We start from the raw sequence: 23,002 nt of genomic DNA, 5'->3' as shown, positions 1-23,002 counted from the left end.
CAGTGGAAGTTTTACTTTTGATGTTTGGAGTTGAGACATTTGGAAGCATTCAAATCAGAGCAAGGACTACTTAAGTCTGCTTCATGTTGAATATGAACAAGTCAAAACCACTGCTTTCAGGTTCTTTAAAATATATATCCCAAGTTAACATTAGTATTTCCAGCTTAAGTCTTCGGTTGCCCTGTATGAACGCAACAATTACATCAGGGCAGTAATACAATGTGAGATATGGATTTTAAAAAATCAAGTCATGAAATGTCTACTCTAAGTGACTAGAGCAAGGGCATTAGGGCAGTGTTTCTGCCCAAATAACTATTGCCTTAAGAGACTAGTGCCAGGATGCAACGCAAGTCACACCAAACAAAACCAACCCACATTCCCCATTCCTTCTGGTCCAGCCTGGTGTACCTTCAGCTGGACCATCTCCAGCATTGACAGCCAACCCACAGGATACAAGAGTGATCCAGCACAGGGAAACACTGCACCTTCCCCTTAATTATAACTGGACAATCAGAGGCTTCCCAGACACAGGTGAGAATAAGCATTTCGTGTGTTTGCGAGTTTAAATGCTTTGATATACTGGTAGACAGGGATCACAAGGCCTCAGTCAGAACAAGCTAAATAGGTCACCCAAAATCTACTCATGGCAGATCTATAAACATGTTATACTTGGGGAGGTATGTAAAACATGCACATGAGTTCAATCAGTTCTATTTAATTGTCGAATAAGCAAAGTAAATAGGCAGTACTTTATTTTACACTTTAAATGGCATTGTAATTATGGTCATTTGACAAGCTTCACTAGGCACAATTTAGTACCAATTGTGTTAACTTACTATTTTGCCTGGTAAATTCCAGTGGAAACAGTAGTGTAAAATAAAGTGCTACCAGTTCTATTAAAATGGCCAAAACATCCCTGTGGATAGTAGTCGTCTCTAGAGATGCACTATAACAATTACAGATGTATTAAAAACAAAACACAAGTCTCAAAGTTGAACCTTTTATTACAATAGCTTGTAGAAAGAAAAAATAAATAATGTCCCGTTGAACTTCTAGCTTCTCTGCTGGTTGGAGCCTGGTGCGGCGTCAGAATTCTTCCCTTATGGGAGAGAGAAAAGAAAAATGGAATGAGTCGCTACAAAATGTCATCCATTGGAAATGTGAATCAAGGAATAACAACCACACTATCTAGACTAACATGTTTAAGAACAGTTCAACCAACCTGCAGAACCATTTCTTTGCTTTAGGAGACCAGAAAGGTCCCTGCTCAGGTTTGTACAGATAGTCTCTTCAGTTAACCTGCCAAAAAAGGTACATAAGTCAACAACTTCCACTAAGAACAAAGCAACATTGTCAAAAACAAAGATTCCCATGTGTTTAATATAAAGTACTTAACCCCGTAAGGTTGATGTCCATGCCCCCCGGAAATCTAATTACCATAACAAAAATCCTAATGAAAATGTGTCAGTTTAAGCTAGAGATTGGATGGGTCTCAATCCACCGCATCCACTTATGTCACACTTGCGCATCTGCAGTGAAAGGTGCCAAAGCTAGAGCGGTGTCAGACAGACATCCTGAAAATCTGTAGCGTCCAAACGGTTTGGCCCTATAAACTATTTGACCCGGCTGTGGAAAAGGTGAGACTCAGGAACAAGTTTGTTATTGCGCTAGGACGCCCACAGGGCTCAACTGGTTACCCCGGTACCAGTTGAAAAAAATGATTATAAGTACATATGGAGACTGTTCTGTATCTGAGAGATACTAAACAGACTTCAGAACAAACTTCTCTTAGATGTGTCTGGGCTAATAACAGTAAGGCTAAAAATACTTTAATTTCATACATAGTCTTAAAATTAAAATAGCTAAACGATCCTTATGACCTTAAATTCCATATAGCTTAGTAGAACCATCCCCCCGGCTTAGCAAGGGCTTAGACTTACGGGTTAAGAGACAAATGCTTCAAAGAGGTAGACAATGCCTCTGCAACATTACATCAATTCAGACTAGTATTTGCCCTTTGGTGCAATGACAGTCATCCACCTAGCCACTCGGGAGGTAGCTTACCATATGTTAGACCAGGAGCAGCTCATCAGCCTCCTACAATCACCCGAGGCCCCTGCAGTAAGAGAGAAACAATGAGTTCGAAGCTAGGAACTTGGGAAAGTGATCCTAAGACATTCCTATACAAATAGCTGTGGAATTGAGTGCTAAACTACATGGATGTAGAGGATGTTTATGGGAATTCAAAATTACAAAAACTATAGTACAGGCATGCACTAGATTTAATTGACTGACACTGTAAAATGTGAAAATAAAGAACTTGTGCCAAAAAGACATACATAAAAAATAAAGCGCAAACCCAATAATACGGGTGCATTTTGACAAGTAGTAAGTATATAGCCTAGGTCACTTTATAGCTAATGTTTTTTTGTAACTTCTGTGGTAACAGGCAAATGCGTAAGAGCCATGACACCAATCATGCAAATACGTGAGAACTGGAAACGGTTACAAAGCAAGGTAAGCTTGACTTGGTTTACACTGGAAAAGTATTGTTATAGCAAATCCCCAAAACGTCAGGAGTTGCACCTATGAAGACGCTTTCACCTTATACATCATGATGGGTATTTGCGACGTCGGTCTTGCAGAGCGAGTTTGGAAAGGGCATAGCCCTTCCAGTAGCAGCCCTAAGGCCCTGGAGGGTAGTTCTGGCATCACACTCTGAAGGGGATACGGAGAAGCAGACTGACCACACAAAGAGACCTCCGAGGGTAAATGGATCACAGTGCAGACAACACACTCGACAGCCCTAGGGCTGATTTCACTGCTCATGGTAGTTCTCTACACAAGACGCTTAGTCCAAGATCACCAACACTAAGTTTGCTGCGTGAGACACCGTTTACATACAAGCTGCTACACCAAGGTTGGCACAGTCCTTGTGAACTGTACAGAAGAACCCTTTACAATCGATTGGCTGGCTGGTCACTGGCTTGAGAATGTCACTGATAAGGACAATTGACGATACTTTGAGGCATGAAATGCACAACGGGGGAAAAAAACAGGGAAGAAAAACCGGCGGCCATTTCTTGACAGTGCCACAGATCGTTTCAAAACACAGGAGAGAGAAAATGCCTTTATGGCAGCTGCCACACTAAAGTAAAGGTCTCTTTATGCATATCTAGGTCGTAAATGACGCAGATAGACCCAAACCCAGTCTACCTGTCCACCCCACCCAAGAACAGCCCGGTGGATTAACATGTTCTAGTTGAGTTTAGCAATACACCAAAGTTACATTCTACATAAGTTAGGCTGTTCCCTAAAATCAGTAAGGTGATTATTATTACCATTACTACCTCACAGTAAATAAATTAAAGCTGGGTCGAACAAAAGTCACATTAAACTAAAACCTTCCTAATTTACCTAGGGGAACAAATGAAAGTGTAAGACCCCATGAGTAAAGAGCAGTACAACCATGAAAATTGGATGTTGCCGATCATGTATGTCCCCCAAAAGAACAGGCTACTGCTACTTGACAAGACAGCATTTCTGCCTATGACGAAGACCCCAAATATTAATACAATTCACTGCTCTAATATTTCTACATTGAGAATACTGTGGACATGTCCGAATACCCATACTTGCGTCCTAAATAGGCTAAGTACGCAAAAAAATTATTCAATAGTATGCAACATACTGATAAGTATACTTTTTTTTTTTTAAACTGATGTCATACTCATTTCAGCTGACCAATTAGATATGGGGATGCACTACCGAAATCAAATAGTGGGAAAGAATACAATCTCACATGACTCGTTCTCAGTGTGAGAAAATAGAATGTTATAACATGTTAATTTTTGTAAATAGTATGGCTTAAATGCCAGAATGTTACACAAATTCTGGCTCTTTATTTAGTAGAATTCGATGCACACTTTCCCATACTGCATTGGAACAGGTGGACTGCGAGGTATAGGTTCTCTTCAAGTAGTCAAACAAAACTAACCCACTTAATTCGGAAGACGTCAAATAGCGAAGCATCTGCGGTGGTGTTCAAAAAATGTAGGCTAAGTAGTTTGTCCACCTTAAAATGACCAAGTATTGCACCGTAGGCTAAATCTTTGAAACCAAAAGTTGATCTGTTCTCATGGAAAAGTGTATTCTGTTCTTACTAAATACTAAACCATCTTTTGATTACTGAATGTGTGGGCACCGGGGACTCGGGATGTGTCTGGGTTGACGTCATGTATAATTATTATATATATATATTTTTTTAAATCAGGCCTTCTGATTTGAACATATTATTTAAACATTTATGATCAAGCTGTTGCAGTCATCATCATCATCTCGTTCCCAATGAACAGTGCTTTAGTGTATTATGTTGCTGACCAGCGGTGTCAGAAGGTGGCCCAAAAATTGCCAAAGACTGCTGCCACACAAGACAGACTTCACTCTGCTACCGTCCGGCAAACCGTACCGAAGCATCGGCTCTCGGACCAACAGGCTCAGACAGCTTCATTAGACCACTAAATAGTCAATGGTACCCAAACTATCTGCACTGACCCTATGCAGTTACTAGACACATACACGAGAGTTTCCCAAAACACCAAGGGGTGCATGTTTTGGTTTTTGCCCCAGCATTACACAGCTGATTGAAATAATCAACTAATCCTCAAGCTTTGATCATTTAATAAAACCATTTTTTTTTTTTTTTTTATAAAATCAGCTGTGTAGTGTTGAGGACAGAGTTGTGGAAACGCCAATATTTTTATTTAGTTGCTCAGTAGCATAAAGTTACACACCTACTCATTCCAGGGGTTTTCCTTGGACTATTGTCTACATTGTAAAATAATAGTGAAGACCTCAAAACTATTAAATAACACAAATGGAATCGTGTAGTAACCAAAGGTGTTAAATCAAAATATGAGATTCTTCAAAGTATCCACCCTTTGCCTTGAGAGCTTTGCACACTTGGCATTTTCTCAACCAGTTTCATGAGGTAGTCGACTGGAATGCATTTCAATTCACAGGTGTGCCTTGTTAAAAGTTCATTTGTGGAATTTCTTTGACTTCTTAATGCGTTTGAGCCAATCATTTGTGTTGTGACAAGGCAGGGGTGGTATACAGAAGATAGCCCTATTTGGTAAAAGACCAACTCCATATTACGGCAAGAACAGCTCAAATAAGCAAAGAGAAACGACAGTCCATCATTACTTTAAGACATGAAGGTCAGTCAGTACGGAACATTAAAAACATTGAAAGTTTAAGTGCCGTTGCAAAAACCATCAAGCGCTATAATGAAAATGGCTCTCATGAGGACTGCCACAGGAAAGACCCAGAGTTACCTCTGCTGCAGAGGACAAGTTCATTAGAGTAACCAGCCTCAGAAATTGCAGCCCATATAAAGTGTCCATTTGGAGATCTGATAGTATTTCTAAATTGGCTTAACGCACCACCAATGAGCTGTGGAGCTACTCAAAGTAAACATTTCCTTCAACTCAAACAGCAAGGAAACAAAGTCAGTTTTTACATCCATTGAGAATGACTATAGTTCCTCAATGTATTTAAAAAATATTAACAGAAAAAGCATGTGCTGACCTGGTGTCCACATAAGAATTAAAATCAGATAAGCATATTTTATCAGTGCTCGACTTGGACTGAAATAGGTTCCGGTACTGTTTATATTTAGGTGCAGGAGCTCCACAATATCTTTTAAGCTAATATTCAATAAGAGGAACAGGAGCTGAAGCAGTAGAACATTTGAGGTGCCGGTACTCAGCTCCTGCCCAAGTCAAGCACTGCTTCTCATCTCTTGCGCAAATAGCCTTCAGCTGTGTCTGTCCTTAGCTCACTGGCACAGGAAACTGACTGGCACAGGAAACTGAGGGCCCAGAATATTTTGCACAATGTTGCAACGTTCGCTAGTGCAAATCTCTGGGCCTGACCCAAGTTAAGTTGATACAATGTTTCAAGTTCATTGCAGACAGGCCCATGCATAGCCAATGTGCTTTATAGGATTTAAAATATATACTCTACCTGCAAGTTGCAATGTTTTTGTTGGCTTTCAGTTTGTATCATTTACATAGAATGTTGAGTAGACCATGACAATGATTTGGAAATATGAAGAGATGATTATTAATGAAATGAAACTGTTACAGGAAAATATGCATATGAAAACCATAACTGGCACACAGATCGGTAGAAATATATAGGTATTCCACATAAGGGAGAAAAAAAAAGGTGGCTAACTCCGTGTAGCCCATTACTGGCAACTTCAGGAGAGTAATGGCAGAATCTGCAAAAGCCAGCAGGAGAATTGTTAAGGTCTTTTTCTTCTGGTTGTCTATATACACGGAAGAATAAAAAAAATTAAAATTAAAAAAGTGTCATAAGAACAGAGGACTCAGTCAACCAATATTTTTTTAAGTCGGGACAGCCCTAATTAAGATAAATATATTGAATTGGAAATTATCCATTACCAGGCTGGTTAATTCAATGCCTGTCTGTTGAATTAGGAAAAATCCACCCACACTTGGCCCCGCCCACCTACTCAGGAGCCGCATGCATCATACTTTTTACTAAACGGTATGCAACGATGAGTAAAGTATGTAGTACGCTAGTATGGGTATTCAGACAGTCTGAAATATGATAATACATTGACTCGTTAGAGGTCCTTCTGAGTCTTGCCTTAATATTGAAATGGATAGGGAAAATATCGCTAGCCAGTGTTGCATTGCAGACTCCCAAACAAGCCAGTCCATGTAGAGCACACATCAAGTAAAAAAAAAATTAGAAAAAAAAGAATGTCAAAAGGAAGATTCTCATTTCCCCAGACAAACCACCACCCCCCAGAACAAATGTCAAGCTCTGAATATTGTTTACGTCAACACTATTGCAAATAACTAGTCCGACTTGAGTCAAGAGTCCTGTGCTCGAGTACTACGATACACCTTACTTGCAACATTTTGGCCTAGGTCTAAATGTAGGCTACCGTATCAAGGTTTGCAATATAGGCAAAGTAAATGCTGTTGTCCAGTGTTTCCCTAGTATTACAAAGGAAAAGCTTCACAAATCACTTCTATTACTTGATCAAATAGCATGTCATGAATAAGATAAACAATAAAGCGCCGCCCACCGACAACGATTTCTTGTGACTACCAATTGGTTACGAGTCCCTTCTACAGTGCCAAGGAAGCCATGAATTCAATGCCAAAATCCTAATGCCAGCTAAATCCAACACCGCTCCCCCCGGCAATACGTTTGTGAGAACTTTGCACTTTGTTTCAAAAGGTCATTACAGCTTGAAAGAGAAGTATCTGCAAAAGGAGTTGTGTTGACTGCACTGACCTAAAGTAGAGTTGAGGGTATACACCATCATTCACTATTCATTGTTGAGCCAGTGACACAGCCATCCATATACAGCTCGTTTCATACAGAGACCAGCTTTGGTCAAAAAATGAAAGGGAAAATATCAGATACTGCACAGGCTAAAAAACACAAACACTGCCACAAGTTCACATACAGGAGGAAGGAACAAGTACTGCACTGTGATTCCATTTTTCAGAAGTGTGATGCCAGAACCCCTGTATCGTCACATTACGTGACAGAGGAAGGTAGAGCAGTTAAGTTTGGCATTTAAACAAATCATAAAACAGGAACACTTACCTTCTCAGTGGCTCTGTAAGCATACCTCTCGCTGCACACAAGTCCAGGCTCTACTGTCCACTGACTTCTGCAGAACTACTGATCCTCAACGTAACCAACTGCCGGAGCCTCTACTGTGGAATGGGGCAGGCTGGCTGTTGGACTTTATTGCACAGCTACTGCACCCCCATGCACTCAAGACACTTGAAAAAGACAAGCCTCTCTCTCCTTATAGGTACGCAGGTCTCCTGAGTCTGCTGAAGGGTGACGGGGAATAAGGGGAAGGTCTACCAAAGACTTCCATCGGTTATACAAGGTCTTTGATACAAAACTATCAGAGTGGAGTACTTCCATAATCCATACAAAGCCAGGACAACACTATTCTAAAAATAAATATACTGAACAAAAATATAAAACGCAACATGTAAAGTGTTGGTCCCATGAGCTAAAATAAAAGATCCACACGCACCAAAGGCACATCTCAAATTTTGTGCACCAATTTGGTTACATCCCTGTTAGTGAGCATTCCTCCATTGCCAAAACAATCCATCCACCAGGTGTACCATATGAAGTAGCTGATTACACAGGTGCACCTTGTACTGGGGACAATAAAGGGCCAATAAAATACGCAGTTGTCACACCGGCCTCACAACCGCATGTAACCACGCCAGCCCAGGACCTCCACATCTGGCTTCTTCACCTGCGGGATCAGAGACCAGCCACCCGGACAGCTTATGAAACTGACAAGTATGTCTGTAATAAAGCCCTTTTGTAGGGAAAAACTAACTATGCTTGGCCTGGCTCCTAAATGGGTGGGCCTATGCCTTCCCATGGCTTTGCCCCTGCCCAGTCATGTGAAATACATAGATTAGGGCCTAATTACTTTATTTCTGTTGTTCAAATTTCTTAAGTGAACTGTAATTCAGTAAAATCTTTGAAATTGTTGCATGTTGAGTTTATATTCTTGTTCAGTATATATATATATATATATAAAAAACACTAAATGGGTGGTCTACATCCCCACTACAGGTGCATATAAACAAAGCTAGCAATATATATTTTAACCATTAGTTTGTGTCCTGATCTGTGATTCCATCTGCAAACGTAAGAGTATGATACTATGGCTGCGTTTAGGCAGGCAGCCTAATTCTGATTATTTTCTCACTAATTATTTTGACGAATCAGACCAGCTCTGAAAAGATCTGATGTCAAAATACCAATTAGTGGGACAAATAACAGAATTGGTCTGCCTGTAAACGCAGCCCAAGAAGCTAAAATAAAGCAACCCCTGGTAATTCTTTGTTAACATCAGATCTCCACAGATCAAGTCAAAATTCCATTTAAAATGAGGTCAGATCTTTCTCAGTATATTGCACTACTGGGACTATATCCAACTGAGTTGCCTGTAGGCCTACATTAGTACGTAAGTTGACCAACTTGGTGAGTAGTCCAGCAAGAGCTGACAAGAGTTCACCTAGAAACATACACCCTAACAAACAGTGCCAGATTCAATCATTGGTCTTGTTATTCAGCCATTCAGGCAAACTGGATCCCATAGTCTCCCAAATCACCTAGATCCACTGGCAATAACACCCAGTAAGAATATGAGATGGGGTGTCTGTTCCAATCAGTTGTTAAATCAAAACTATTTCACCAACTGGTACCGTTACAATACTGAACCTTAACTGCCAACTCTTCACTAAGGCAAGACTGTCTTCATCAGGTTGGTCTGTTTAAGACAAGTCATAGGCGTAAACTGTATTAAGTGCTACTCAGTTAGGCCTAGGATCTATTGGTTTAGAAAGGTCTCCTTGCACACTGCAACCTTTAATAAGGTGGCGAAACCTGTCAAAGAAGAAATGTACAGAAAACATAGAAACATTGAATGGTTTACATTACTTTTGTCAAGGTACTTGATATTTGAGTAGACAACGGGTTAGATAAACTGAATGTTTAGTCATTTGATTAACATGCTCCACAACCATGACCGATCTTTTTGCTGTAATTGTTGAGGTAGAAATTTTGCCGAAATTGTAAGAGCCTATTGAGTTCAACTACATAGTGACTGTTGGTATTTCCATAACGATGTAAAAAAAAAAATATATATATATATCTTTTTGAAAAGGGTGAGAATTTCCTAACTAGGAGGAGCAAGTTCTTCAATAAAGAAATGTTCCTACACAGAAAATGTTACATTCTTTGTAGTCTTCTTGGCAATTTTTTAAATGTATTTTAAATGCTGACATATCTACCCTTCGGTGTGTGTCGCCTTAAGTCTCAGTTGGAAAATAGATTGAGGTGTAATCAAAGACGTAAAAAAAAAAAAAATTGTTGCAAAGGGCTGGCACTTTCATAACGCATCTTCGTAAATGCGTGAAAGATAATTAGTTAAAAACTGTCAATCTGCCCTAATCCTAGGGAAAGTTTGAGCCCATTATTTAATTCCCCAGAGTCAGGTGAACTTCTGGCTACCATTGGTCTATGCATCCAGATTGAAGAGGTAGTTTAGCAAGCCAATGCTAAATAGCTTAACGCAAAGATGGGAAATTCAGGTACAGGTAACATCAAGACTTCCAGTCTTTGCGCTAAGCTAGCACAAACGCTAGCATTGGCTCCCGAAACTACCCCTTTAACGCTTCCATGATGGTTTGACTTAGTTGTCTAATCTGAATGTGAAAATTCAAAATGACAGTGGTACTCGCTGGAATGAATCAGTTCACACCACTCTTGGTTTATCATCAGCGCTTAGGCTAGGAGAGCTACTAAAGAAATCCAGGGAAAGAGCCATAAATAAAAAAGAGGCTGAAAAGTTCTACGTTAGCATTGAGGGCAAAAGCACACGCTACCGGTCCCCCTCACAGTTTCTCGTAATAACATGACCAGTTGAATTATGACTTGCACACGTCAGACAGTGGCTGGAACTAGAATTATTTAGGGTAAGATTCATAGATCCTTTTCATACATTCTCTTGTATGATACATTCATTGGAATGTAACAGATTACATATTGCAATATCAAGAGACTTATGAATGAAGTGCTGCTTTTAAACATTAGCGCGGGTCAAGGTGGACCTTTGACCTTGGTTCAATATGAGGCCAACTTTGGAACAGTCCAACAAAACTCCTTTTTATCAACGCCAAAGAAACAGTTGTCAAAGACCATATCACTTCAATTAGGGCTAGACAAAGTCATTCGTTTAAAGCAATTGTTAATGAAAGTTGAAAAACTGAACCGAAACTTTCATTTTAACTGAGACTTTCCAAGGGCATTACTAATTCCAGATTATTTTTTTTATATTGTTTTTCTTCTAGAAACATTAGTCGCGTTTGACACCAGGACTGCTTATTTCCGTTGTCAACATTGGGCCCCACAGGTACAATTTCTACTTGGCCTAACTGTGCTGCTCTAAAATGTCAACTTTCTTGGCTTTAGCAATACTGTCTCAGTATGCATATTTGTTCAATTTCATTCACATGGGAACATGGTGATGAATAACATTAAAGTCACCCCCAGGCATTCCAACATACTAAATCCAGGGTATGCTAGACAATATATTAGTCTATAATTGACCCACTTAATAGATGACGGCTAGAGCAAAAGGCTTAAACTCTTGCTGGGCTTATTTAGGATAACTAAGGGCTAAAATAAACTTTAAGAGGGTTTGGAGAGAACCAACTGAAGTCTTTATTGTAAAGTTACATGTTTTTACTTCAAATCTTAAATGGCACAAAACACAGCCATTGAGAAAGGTGAGAAAAGTTGACATTTATCACCATTTACGACACGAGTCACAGAGCATGATACAACTGGAAAGAAAGTTATACATAGGTGAGAAAGCGCTATGATCACTGAGGGTGACCAATGTATTAATTTCACACTACTCCAAATACAAAATCAAAAAAAGAAAAAACCTAACTTGCCATAAAAATGAATGAGTCTTCAGGCTAAAATGCAAGAACACTTTCAACTTAAATACAACAATTATGACTCAATGTGAAGATGTTCAGAGAATCTACACAAAAACGCTGCTATGAATGACACTGAACAGATTTAAAAGCGGGGCTTCTTGGCAGGCCCATCAAACTCCTCACGGACCCTGCCAAACCCTTGGTTGTTAGGACCCAGTCCCCCCCGGCCTCCCTGAGGGAAGTTTCGCTCATTTCGCTATAGGGATTAACAACCATACCAAGGAGCCAGATTGGAGGGGGTGAGGGGAGAGCAGTGCGGTGCACACAGTTCAAGTCCATATTCAGGGGAGGGGGTAGAGAATTGGGTTTGTTTGAGAGCCATGACAAAATAAACAGCAGGAGACATGTCCAAGGGAAACGTTCGTTGAAATAGTTCCAATACGCAGATCCACAGGTGCCACAGGTAACATACAGAGAAGGAAGAAAGGGTAATGTTTTCGTTAGTTAGGTCCTACCATAGTCTGCTGTGCATGCCAAAAGGCTGGGCTACATCATTCACTACTGGCATCATGTGGAGCATTTTGGGGAAGACTGCCAGTTTGCTATGGCCCAACGGTTACATATAATGCCAAAACCTACAGGTAGGCCCGACAATAAAAGCACTTCAGCGCTACAATTCCACCTTCTTAAAATTCTTTGTGTAGAACTATATCAGGCCTATTTAACAATATAGCTGTAAATCTGTTGCTCGCGTTGCCTCTATTGCTTAAAACACACTAGTAGGATATCACTGCACGACTACAGTATTGATGACCTTTCAAATGGCAGTAAAATAGTGGGAAAATTTTGATTTTAATCAATGAGCCCACATGAAGTCTTACCCATTTGTTAATCTTGAAGAGTTCATGGCTTTAGTAAAACACTGAACCGGGGGGGGGGGGGGGTAAATTTCACATTACAAACTACAAGTGTAAGCGAATCTACAGGCTCGCCAATAGGCTACCACTAATTCAAGTAGATGTTCATTAGCCTAATCCTGCCATGTTATTTGCAGGGTCTGCGCTTTACAGAGTGCCATTTCACCAACCAAACCTTCTACAATTTAATAACCATCACATATTTGGAAATATACCAGTAGGTGACGCAAAATAGGTCCATATTGGTTAAGACTCAAAACTGAAGTTTCACAGCGGTTGTGGCAAATCCAGATTATCTACTGCAGTTCCTGGATGAAAAGACAATGTTCCATTTTGCATATACACAAATGTCCACCCTGCTCCCGAAAAAAGTAAATCAATGTTTTATGCATATGGAATGTTTTAGAAGGGTCCTTCACTTCCTCACTGCTCATTGTGCAGCATCAGAAAATGCAAAAGACATGAACAAACGCAACAAAAAACATGTCATTTTAGAAACAGACAAGCTGTCAGTATATTAACGTAGGTCTTTAGATGTTGTACACATGACATTCCGAACTTTATCCACAACGTTATGTTCCATTTCCTTGACTCAAACCATTTCTTTTACCAGCTGTGTTGCGCGGTCTGTGTCCATGTACTATAGGGAAAGGCTCAGCCTGCAAAGCTGCGTGAGGTAAACAGCACGACTCAAAAATGGATCACAACATTGCGGAAAAAGTTAAGGGAAACAAATTGTGTACAACATTAAAGACCTACATAACTATACTAAATGGATGTGTTTGGGTGCTTTTGTTCATGTCTTTGGCGTGCCCTGATACGACACAAGGAGCACCGAGGAAGTGTATCGCGGCTGGGGTAAATTTGTCAAAATAAGCCACATCACATTGGGTGTCTGGACTAGAGGTCGACCGATTATGATTTTTCAACGCCGGCACCGATTATTGGAGGACCAAAAAAAGCCTTTACCGATTAAATCGATCTATTTATTTATATAATGACAATTTAAACAATACTGAATGAACAATGAACACTTATTTTTTTACTTAAGTTATGACTCGTCAACTCTCTCTATACCATTTGTATTTCCTATATTTTTGACTATTGGATGTTTTTATAGGCACTTTAGTATTGCCAGCCTAATCTCAGGAGTTGATAGGCTTGAAGTCAAAAACAGTGCTGTGTTTCAAGCACTGCTAAGAGCTGCTGGCAAACGCAGTAAAGTGTTGTTTGAATGAATGCTTACGAGCTTGCTACCACCGCTCAGTCAGACTGCTCTATCAAATATCAAATCATAGACTATAACACAGAAATACAAACCTTTGGACATTAATATGGTCAAATCCGGAAACTATCATTTAGAAAACAAAACGTTTATTCTTCAGTGAAATACGGAACCGCTCCGTATTTTATCGAACAGGTGGCAACCCCAACTCTAAATATTGCTATTACATTGCACAACCTTCAATGTCATGTACTAATTATGTAGAATTCTGGCAACTTAGTTCAGTTTGCAATGAGCCAGGCGGCACAAACTGTTGCGTTCAGTGCAAGCAGAGTCAGGGTATATGCAAGAGATGTGACAATTTCCCTAGTTAAAATAAATGTAATGTTTGCAGGCAATATCAACTAAATATGCAGGTTTAAAAATAAACACTTCTGTGTATTGATCTTACGGCATTGATGTTTATGGTTAGGTACATTTGTGCAACGATTGTGCTTTTTCGCGAATGCGCTTTTGTTAAATCACCCATTTGGCGAAATTGAAGTAGGCTGTGATTCAATGATAAATTATCAGGCACTGCATTGATTACATGCAACGCAGGACAAGTTAGTTAAACTAGTAATATCAACCATGTGTAGTTAACTAGTGATTATGTGAAGATTGATGGGTTTTTTTTTTTTACAAGATAAGTTTAATGCTAGCTAGCAACTTACCTGGCCCCTTGCAACCACAAGGTCCTATTGACGCTGCACTCACGTAACAGGTGGTCAGCTTGCCACCCAGTTTCCTTGTGGATTACAATGTAATCGGCGTCCAAAAAGGCCACTTACCGATTGTTATGAAAACTTGAAATCGGCCCTAATTGATCGGCCATGCCGATTAATCAGTTGACCTCTAGTCTGGACCCTTCTAGAACATTTCAGTTTTACATCAAAAATAGAGATTTACTTCAGATATAGGAATAATGTCCTTTAAGGTGTCCTAAACATTTGTAGACCTTTTACCCCAGTCATATTCAGAAGACTTGTTTGAATTAAGCCATGTTTCACACTTTAAAATGCCTAAACTCTAAAAATGAATGTTCATCTACAAGTATGTTGATCTAGGCACATGGTGTAAAAATTGTATTAATTGTTGATTCTATTTGGGCACAATTTGCCTAACAAAAGCAGGCTTAGGTAAGGCAGGCGTAGCCATATCAGCCATTTTCTTCAAACTAATAAATGCTTGTGCTTGGTCAATTAATTGTAGTTCTAATGTCAACTTCAATAAATGGCATCCCGATGTGTCATTGCGTCCATGTGTGTAGCGGCAAGACCAGACAGTAACATGTCTACTAGCCATCTTCCCTTCAGAGTAATCTTACCTTCCCTATGCGATCCCTGCACTACAAAAAGGTGGGTTCATTTTGCATTGCTTGCACTGAAGAACAGAAAAACTGACACGTGGAGCTATCAGTAAGACACGTTGTCGAACTGCACAATCCAGTATCGAAAAGCAACATCTGCTCACCTATTGCAAAAGTGGCCGACCTGTTGTGCTGTTTTTCCTGCCAGATTGTTTTGCCACCCTTGCGTCAAAGCGGCCGTGTGCCATTACACGAATTGATAGATCCTTGACAGTATAAAAACTTAACTCATACAAAACACAAGCTGTATCCCTTCTAAAAATGGACTTAACAGCTTTGCGTCAGACCATTTAAGGAAGTTACCAGATATTTAACTTATTAATTGCATTTAGCCTATAACATAAAAAAGGACATTAATACACCTGCCTGCCATAGGCCTAACGCGGATGCCTTCATCACATTCTGGGCCTTAGAGGGTTTCACCCACAGGGTACAAATAGCACACGGTTCCCAGCAGTCAATGCAATGCCTGTCATCCTCAGTTCTTCATATTCTGTTATGCAAGTTGCACTAAGGAGCTTACCCATTAGCTTAATGGTATGTCAAGAGACATTTGCTTCATAAAGCAACCTGTACTAAAACCCTTCATTTGAATTGCTTGGACAAGGTGGTGGCTGGGGAAATGTTACAACAACTAGGTAGTCAATCCATGCCACAAGAGAACATTGCAGGAAGTTCACTTTTCACACTGAGGCCCCTAACAATATTTCCAGGTTACACCAAGACAGCATCTGTACCATTTCATGTGATAGCATGAGTCAATGAGTGTATGGGAAAGTTCTAAATCCACAAATTGCCACAAAAAAAATGCTACCGGGTGACATCTTTCCACTTGCCAAGAAAAAGTGCCTGTCTGGCTCACAAGACAGGGCTTGCAACTGGTCCATTACACGAAGTAGCTTTGAGAAAGCACTGGAACACAATTCACCGGGTTTAGTACAGGTTGATTCTTTTCAGCTGAAATACAGGCTGTAAGAATAGAGGAACTGAGGTAACATGCTGTTGCTGAAAACAGCCGTTGAGCACAAATTTAATCTCAACATGGCAGAGACGCCTCAGAAGATGCAAACAAGCTTCATTTCTTCCACACGCTTCCAAACTTGGCCGACCGGAGCGAAACCATCTACTTCACTCTCCCTGATGACAACTACAGCAAGCAGTGGAAAAACCCACACTCAACTGGGCCCTATTAGTGTTGGAATCCATTTGGAATACATTACCATTTCGTTGGGAATCATGGCTCCCCCAGCGCTGGGTCCACCCATGCCTTGGTGTCCCATGGGGAACTTCTGGTTGGGTGAGCCAAATTGATTTTCTAGTAGGGACAACAGGACTACACGTCATAAATTAAAATGAGAGTCAGGGCAGCCCTTAAGGGGCAATGTTGTCATATGCTTTTATAAAAGCAGTCAAACTCCGTACTCTCGTTTCAAAACACATTTCTGGATCCAGCTGAAATTCAAGATATGGGTTGCAAGAACACAACACACAAATTACAATTAATGAAAACAAATTGTTATAAGATATACTACTCACCAGCCATGCCCATGGCACCACCCTGAGTCATTCTCATATCCCTCTGAAATCAAGACAGTAAGAAGACGCAGCTCAGTTGCAAATGTCAAGATCTGAATGGTTGTATGATACTCTGCTCAGCTTAACTTACATTGTCCATCTCAGCTTAACTTACATTGTCCATGAAGTTTCCACTTCTGTAGGCCTCCTCACGCTTGCGGCGCATTTGCTCCTCAATCTCCCTCTGGCGAAGCATCTCCTCCTCGCGTAGGCGACGCTCCTCCTCCTGCCTGTTATGCACACTGCCAAGTTTCAGTAACACTCCAATTAATAAATTGTGGAACAAAAAGTGACTCAAACAAGTTTCAATACCTGAGCTGCATCTCTTTCCTCTTCTGCATCTCTGCACTGTGCATCTCTTCCATGCGCCGTAGTTCCTCCTCCCGCCTCAGCAGATCTAAACAAGAGTGCAAGAACATACATGTAAGACACTGCTAAATGCTTTTCTATTTTGAAAGGTGGTCGTCTGTCCCAAACTAAACTTGCCTTGGCGGATCATGTTGGCCTGGTGCACATGGAACGCATCGTCCATCTCTCCCTCCAGTTTCTCGCGGGCTTCGCGAATGTTCTTCTCCACCTGCTGCCGCTGCTGCTTCTCCATGTCGTCCAGGGACTTCCAGCGCTTAGAGTACTCAAACTCAAACGTGCCAGGACGGGCAAACCTGGGCGGCTCCTCCCGCTCCCTGCAGCCACAAGTTGTTAGAATAGAAAGTTGTAACCAAGACGTACATAGAGGGGTACTCAACATAGGTAATCATTTTATCAGAAAATCAACTGGAGTGGATTTTAACAGCTGTCTCATCTGCCAACCCAACATCTGGTAAGCACTTTAGCCCAACGAGTCCCACCTTAACGCATGCCCGTTTTGTAACGCATGCCCGACTTATAACCCTTCTTAAACATTGTGTTGTTTGAGCTACAGACTTGTGGGTTGTGGCATTGGATTTGTCTATTTCTGCATCCGTAGATACCAACCATTCGTCTGTGTGATGCGGTGTTGGTGGGAAATGGGCGGATCCCTGCGGGACCCGATTGGTAGTAGTTACAGTCTTGTCTCATCGCTGCAACTCCCGTACGGACTCGGGAGAGGCGAAGGTCGAGAGCCAAGCGTCCTCCGAAACACAACCCAACCACACTGCTTCTTGACACAATGCACATCCAACCCGGAAGCCAGCCGCACCAATGTGTCGGAGGAAACACTGTACACCTGGCGACCTGGTCAGCGTGCACTGTGCCCGGGCGCCACAGGAGTCGCTAGTGCGCGATGAGACAAGGATATCCCTGTCGGCCAAACCCTCCCCAACCTGGACAACGCTGGGCCAATTGCGCGCAGCCCCATGGGCCTCCCGGTCACGGCCGGCTGCGACAGAGCCTGGGCTTGAACCCAGCACTGCGCCACCCGGGAGGCTGGGTCCGTGTTTTTAATACAAACTATTAAAAGCGGAGACTCACGAACACGTCACATTTCGCTCTATGATTTGTACTAATTCATTTGCAGCAGATTTTTGCTTTGGCTGTGCTTATTTTTTTTGACATTTGCCAATAAAACTCAGGAATGCAACGGTTTATGTCAAAAAAAAAATTTGTCTACTTGTAGCCCTTGTTGTCCTGAAAAGAAAAATGGTATAACACTTCATTGTTTGGGTAAATATGGACATGCAGATAAATGAAAAGCAGATTGCTGGAATCTCGGGAATGATAGGGTTAGCAGCGCAATTTGCATGAAAAGATCCACCCGGGCAGCACCTGGCTACAATAGCTATATTTCCAATTCTCAACTCAAAATGAGCATAACATCAAAGGTATACTGTGGGTGTGGTAATAAGAAAACAAAATACGCACACCAATCAAGCACAAAATCCCATATGCTATTGAATTAAAGCCATTTAGTTATATGAAGTGAGGGTTACTTATGATAGTTGTGGTTCTTCTGTGCCAGTTTCTCTGGTAGACCATCCTCATCATCATATTGTTCAAGAGGCTCAACGACAATTGGACGAGGTGACCTAAGACATTAAGAGTATCAATTACAGTGCAAAAGCATGAGCCATTAGGAGAAAGCTTCATGTGCATTCATGCTCTACTTAATGTTGCCAAATAGATGTATATAACTTACGTGGTGAGCAAGAAGACACCATCGTTGCAACGATCCAGGGCCTTTCGTGCAGCAGGCTTAGAGGCAAATTCAACAATGCCCTTGCCAGTGGAGCGCCCGCGATCATCTACAATTACCACAGCTCTCTCTACCACTCCAAACTGGGAGAAGGCCTCCTCCAGTAGCTCATTGGAAACAAAAGGTGACAAGTTCTTCACAGACAGTGCAGCAGAGTGAGTTGCAAAGCGCACCCGAAGCGGTCTGCCTTTCATGGGCACATCATCCAGTTCAGCTTTTGCTATCTCAGCCAATGCACGGGATTCCTGGAATGGTAGAAAGGCTTTTAAACTGTAACTAGAGGGGGCAATAAACACCAAAAATGACTTTATGGTAGAGCCAACTACTAAAATGACAATGTCATGCAACCACAGTGTGGTGCACTTACCAGGCGTATGAAGCCAAAGCCTTTGTTTTTGTTGATGAAAATCTCACTGGGCTCGCCATACTTCGCAAACAGCTTCTTGAATGTGTCATCTGAGATATCATTGGGAAGATTTCCAATGAAAAGGCGGCATCGTTGAGTGTATGTCTTCTCGCCAGGTCTGCGCAGCGATGACAACGTCGCTCTCAACTCCTACAGAGACAACGTTCAGTTTCCAATACCAAAATGTCAATGATAATGTTACTAGAACATTACTTGTAATTAACCTTAACCGTAGTTAAACAAAACCAAAATGTAAAAGTAGTTGGGATAAGATCAGCTATTTGGATTGTATGAAATTATCACGGGGACAAAGGACCCAGTTAGTACTAACTAGCTAGGGTATATGCATGTTACTCAATCGGTTTACACCCCCCACAGTTGAGGAAAAAGGCCCAACTTTTAGTTTGCGTCTTCTCAGTGGCTTCTTCCATGCGCTTGTTAACCGCGTCGTGTGGATGATTATATAGAAATCAGCTTTCAGTAACATTGTCGAAATGTACCCGTGGTTTAAAAAAATATATATCAAAGTATACACATCGTCGTCGCTAGATTCTCACACAAAATGGCCGACGTGTCTCCCATGTAACAGTTAGCCACCTAGCTTAATTAGCTAACGTTCGCTGGATAACTCCGCAGAGTGTTTCGTTTTGAACGGAAAGCTTTACTAGCTCAGTGGGTCCACTTGTATTTAACATAACACATCTGCATTGCTAACATTAGCTAAAATACAGTAGCTAGTTAACATACTAATTACGGAATGTTAGTTAGTGTGACTGGCGTCCTTACTAACCTTGGGGTGCTGGGCTTCCTCGGCCTCCATTGAAGTATTCTGAGGTTCAGGTTTTTTGTTAAAGGGTGCAGATTTATGCCCATTTCCATTGGCGTTGCCTGGTCCTGCTCTTTGCTGGTTCCTATTCATTTGGTTTGGTGGGGGAGATGAAAATGCTGGTTTCTTCATTTGGTTTGGTGGGGGAGATGAAAATGCTGGTTTCTTCATTTGGTTTGGTGGGGGAGATGAGATTGCGGGTTTCGGAGGAACAGGCTTCGGAGGTGGTGACAGCATTTTTGGTTGACCTGACGGCGCTGCTGCTGCGGCCGCCGGAGGTGTAGCTGCGGCTTTCGGAGGTGCTGCAGCGGCGGCTTTCGGGGGTGCTGCTGCAGCGGCGGCTTTCGGCGGTGCTGCTGCAGCGGCGGCTTTCGGCGGTGCTGCTGCAGCGGCGGCTTTCGGAGGTGCTGCTGCGGCGGCTTTCGGAGGTGCTGCTGCTGCAACCGCCGGAGGTGCTGCTGCTGCAACCGCCGGAGGTGCTACTGCAACCGCCGGAGGTGTTGCCGCCGGTGCTGGAGTCGTTACTGTGGGCGCCGGAGGTCCTGCTGCTGCTGCTGCTGCGGCCGCGGCCTGCTGTTGTTGCTGTACGGGGCCCTTCATGGTTAGCGCAGGGCCAGGAGTAGGTGGTGGCCGAATCGGTTGAGCGCCTGGCTGGGAAATAGTAGGTGGCAGAGGCTTCTGAGGGGTTATCGGACGTATCTGGTTGGGTGGTTTTCCAAAGTTACCGGGATGAGGCCCTCTTTGAAAGGGGTGTTGGTTTTGTCTGAAATTATTCAGGTTACCCATTCCACCTCGCATCGGACCACCAGGCCCAGCTCCCCGGCGTTGAAATCCAGCCCCACGGTTATTTCCTCTAACGTTAATGTTAAATCTGTCCCGAGACATATCTGCGTTGTAGGATCACTGGATAAAATACAAAGATGTAATATACCGTTAAGCGTAAACAAAGCGTTGAAGTATGTAGCTAACTTACTGCTTTTGTTCCGAACAGCTCTTCTTCTTTTCTAAAATGGCGATTCAAAAACGTCGTCGTAGTGATTTTGAAAGGAATCCCACTTGCGCCTGCGTATCTCCGCCCGGATGTATTTACATACCGGGCGTCTCCATCTGATGTGATATTTTTGGGGGGGAAAACAAGCCTGTTTCTTTTTATATATTTTCTTTATATATATAGAAAATAATATTTTTGATGGAAATCATAATAAGTTCACGGTCCATGTAACGATTATCAGTCTAATAATCTAATGCACTTGTTCAAATGGAATAATATAATATTCGTTTGAATTTCTCAAGTTCTCAATTGTCTGATCCACTCGTTTAAATTGAAAATGTTTTTCAATTTCACATTTTTTTGCACTGTAAAATGTAGATTTCTATATAGTTTTTCACATGTATCAAATGTACCTTTATTTGTTGGAAAATTAAAGTTGAAATATTGGTGTGGCTATGAAAACTGGGTGATTTCTAGTATGTGGCTCAAGTGGAAGCTACCACTTCAGTGCAGGGGGATTAGCCTATAAATAATGTGGTAAATGAATGTTGTCCTTGGAGGCTAAGTCACACACACACACACACACACACACACACACACACACACACACACACACACACACACACACACACACACACACACACACACACACACACACACACACACACACACACACCAGATATCCCCAAAGCAATGCTATACCAGTCTAACTGAATGGCGTTAACTCTTTTGGTACGGTCACTGCGAAGACATGAGCTGTGTTAGAATACCCATACTAACATACTGTAAACTACATACTTAATGAGTATATACTACATACTATATACTATTAGTTCATTTTAGCATACTGTAAAAGAACAGTATCCTTTCAGTTGAGCATACAAGATCTTCCTCTGTCTACCGGAAGTTGATGCTGTTGCTATGCAACCTCTTGCTAGCTAGTTAGCTTAACAAATTATTAGTTAGACATTTTACGACTTCGGGTGTGTTCTTAAATTCAATCTGGAGTGCGTAAATTCAGAGCACTGTCAGATTGTCCGTTTGTAAATTCAGAGCTCACTCTGGACTCTCAGCCCGAGGAGTAGGGTTGATTTGAGCGTTCTGACCTTAGCTTGGGTGCTTGACTGCCATTGTAACGTTGGCTAGCTTGCTAGCTACTTCCAGACACAAACGAGACCACTGACCATGTTACTCGCCCTAGTAGAGCTGGTTAGGCAGTTTTCATGTTATCCAGAGCGTTGGTGATGATAACTGTGCTGATGGCAACAATTTAATGATGCTTTTTTGCCAACGTTTAATGACACTGGCCATATTCAACACACTCAGACGAGAGTGATATGAAGGAGTAGATAGCCAGGGCGAATTTACGAAAGCACCCAAATGTCCATTGAGAACGCAGAACGACTATACCATTCCAACATAGCGTGTAAGATAACTTATTTGAAAAGTCATTACTTTATTACATTGCTCAACATTTTCTTAACATTTGTCATAATTAGTTTGTATCCGCTCTCGTTGTACTTCGGCTGCATATTTTCGGCCATTTTCTTCAAATCTGGAAACGATGTGAAGCCACGTACATTTCCTGAAGAATTGCATTATGGGACCTAAAGTACTGCAATAGTGTCCTGTGCGTGTATACTTCATATTTTTTGCGAATTTAGTACGACATTCGAAAACTTTTGGCATGCTAACCATATCCATACAATTACATTTTTTTATATATATTTTTAAACCACCTTTATTTAACCAGGTAGGCCAGTTGAGAACAAGTTCTCATTTACAACTGCGACCTGGCCAAGATAAAGCAAAGCAGTATGACAAAAACAACAACACAGAGTTACACATAAACAAACGTACAGTCAATAACACAATAGAAAAATCTATGTACAGTGTGTGCAAATGTAGAAGAGTAGGGAGGTAGGCAATAAATAGGCC

The 23,002-nt window shown here is 41.5% G+C and overlaps 1 protein-coding gene across 2 annotated transcripts; it reads right to left on the bottom strand.

Moving 5' to 3' along the window:
- Nucleotides 1–986: 986 nt before the first annotated feature.
- On the bottom strand, nucleotides 987–21,099 carry LOC120026915 (splicing factor, proline- and glutamine-rich-like). Of its 2 annotated transcripts, XR_005473249.1 has the most exons (12): nucleotides 20,038–21,099; nucleotides 19,209–19,397; nucleotides 18,785–19,086; nucleotides 18,579–18,674; nucleotides 17,155–17,351; nucleotides 16,981–17,065; nucleotides 16,784–16,898; nucleotides 16,630–16,672; nucleotides 16,314–16,408; nucleotides 2,065–2,116; nucleotides 1,223–1,299; nucleotides 987–1,099 (listed from the first exon to the last, which is right to left on the bottom strand). XR_005473249.1 is itself a non-coding variant. In XM_038971659.1 (10 exons), the coding sequence occupies exons 1-10, from the start codon at nucleotides 20,956–20,958 to the stop codon at nucleotides 11,686–11,688; spliced, it is 2,157 nt and encodes a 718-aa protein (XP_038827587.1). In that variant the 5' UTR covers nucleotides 20,959–21,099; the 3' UTR covers nucleotides 11,296–11,685. The 2 variants fall into 2 exon arrangements, 1 of the variants encoding a protein (XP_038827587.1); XM_038971659.1 differs by lacking the exons at nucleotides 987–1,099; nucleotides 1,223–1,299; nucleotides 2,065–2,116 and adding an exon at nucleotides 11,296–11,799.
- Between the last annotated feature and the right edge of the window lie 1,903 nt (nucleotides 21,100–23,002).

This window comes from Salvelinus namaycush, chromosome 32, assembly GCF_016432855.1.
Source record: "Salvelinus namaycush isolate Seneca chromosome 32, SaNama_1.0, whole genome shotgun sequence".
Classification (NCBI taxonomy): Eukaryota; Metazoa; Chordata; class Actinopteri; order Salmoniformes; family Salmonidae; genus Salvelinus; species Salvelinus namaycush.
This window is presented reverse-complemented; position numbering and strand designations above follow the sequence as displayed.

What these genes read in the sequence shown, in the direction of transcription:
- LOC120026915 (XM_038971659.1), bottom strand. Translation starts at nt 20,958, where the DNA reads ATGTCTCGGGACAGATTTAACATTAACGTTAGAGGAAATAACCGTGGG. An exon ending in TGGTGCCATGGGCATGGCTG is followed by an intron (nt 16,409 to 16,629) that starts GTGAGTAGTATA and finishes TGTCCCTACTAG; the next exon opens with AAAATCAATTTGGCTCACCC. An exon ending in CCATGATTCCCAACGAAATG is followed by an intron (nt 11,800 to 16,313) that starts GTAATGTATTCC and finishes TAATCCCTATAG; the next exon opens with CGAAATGAGCGAAACTTCCC.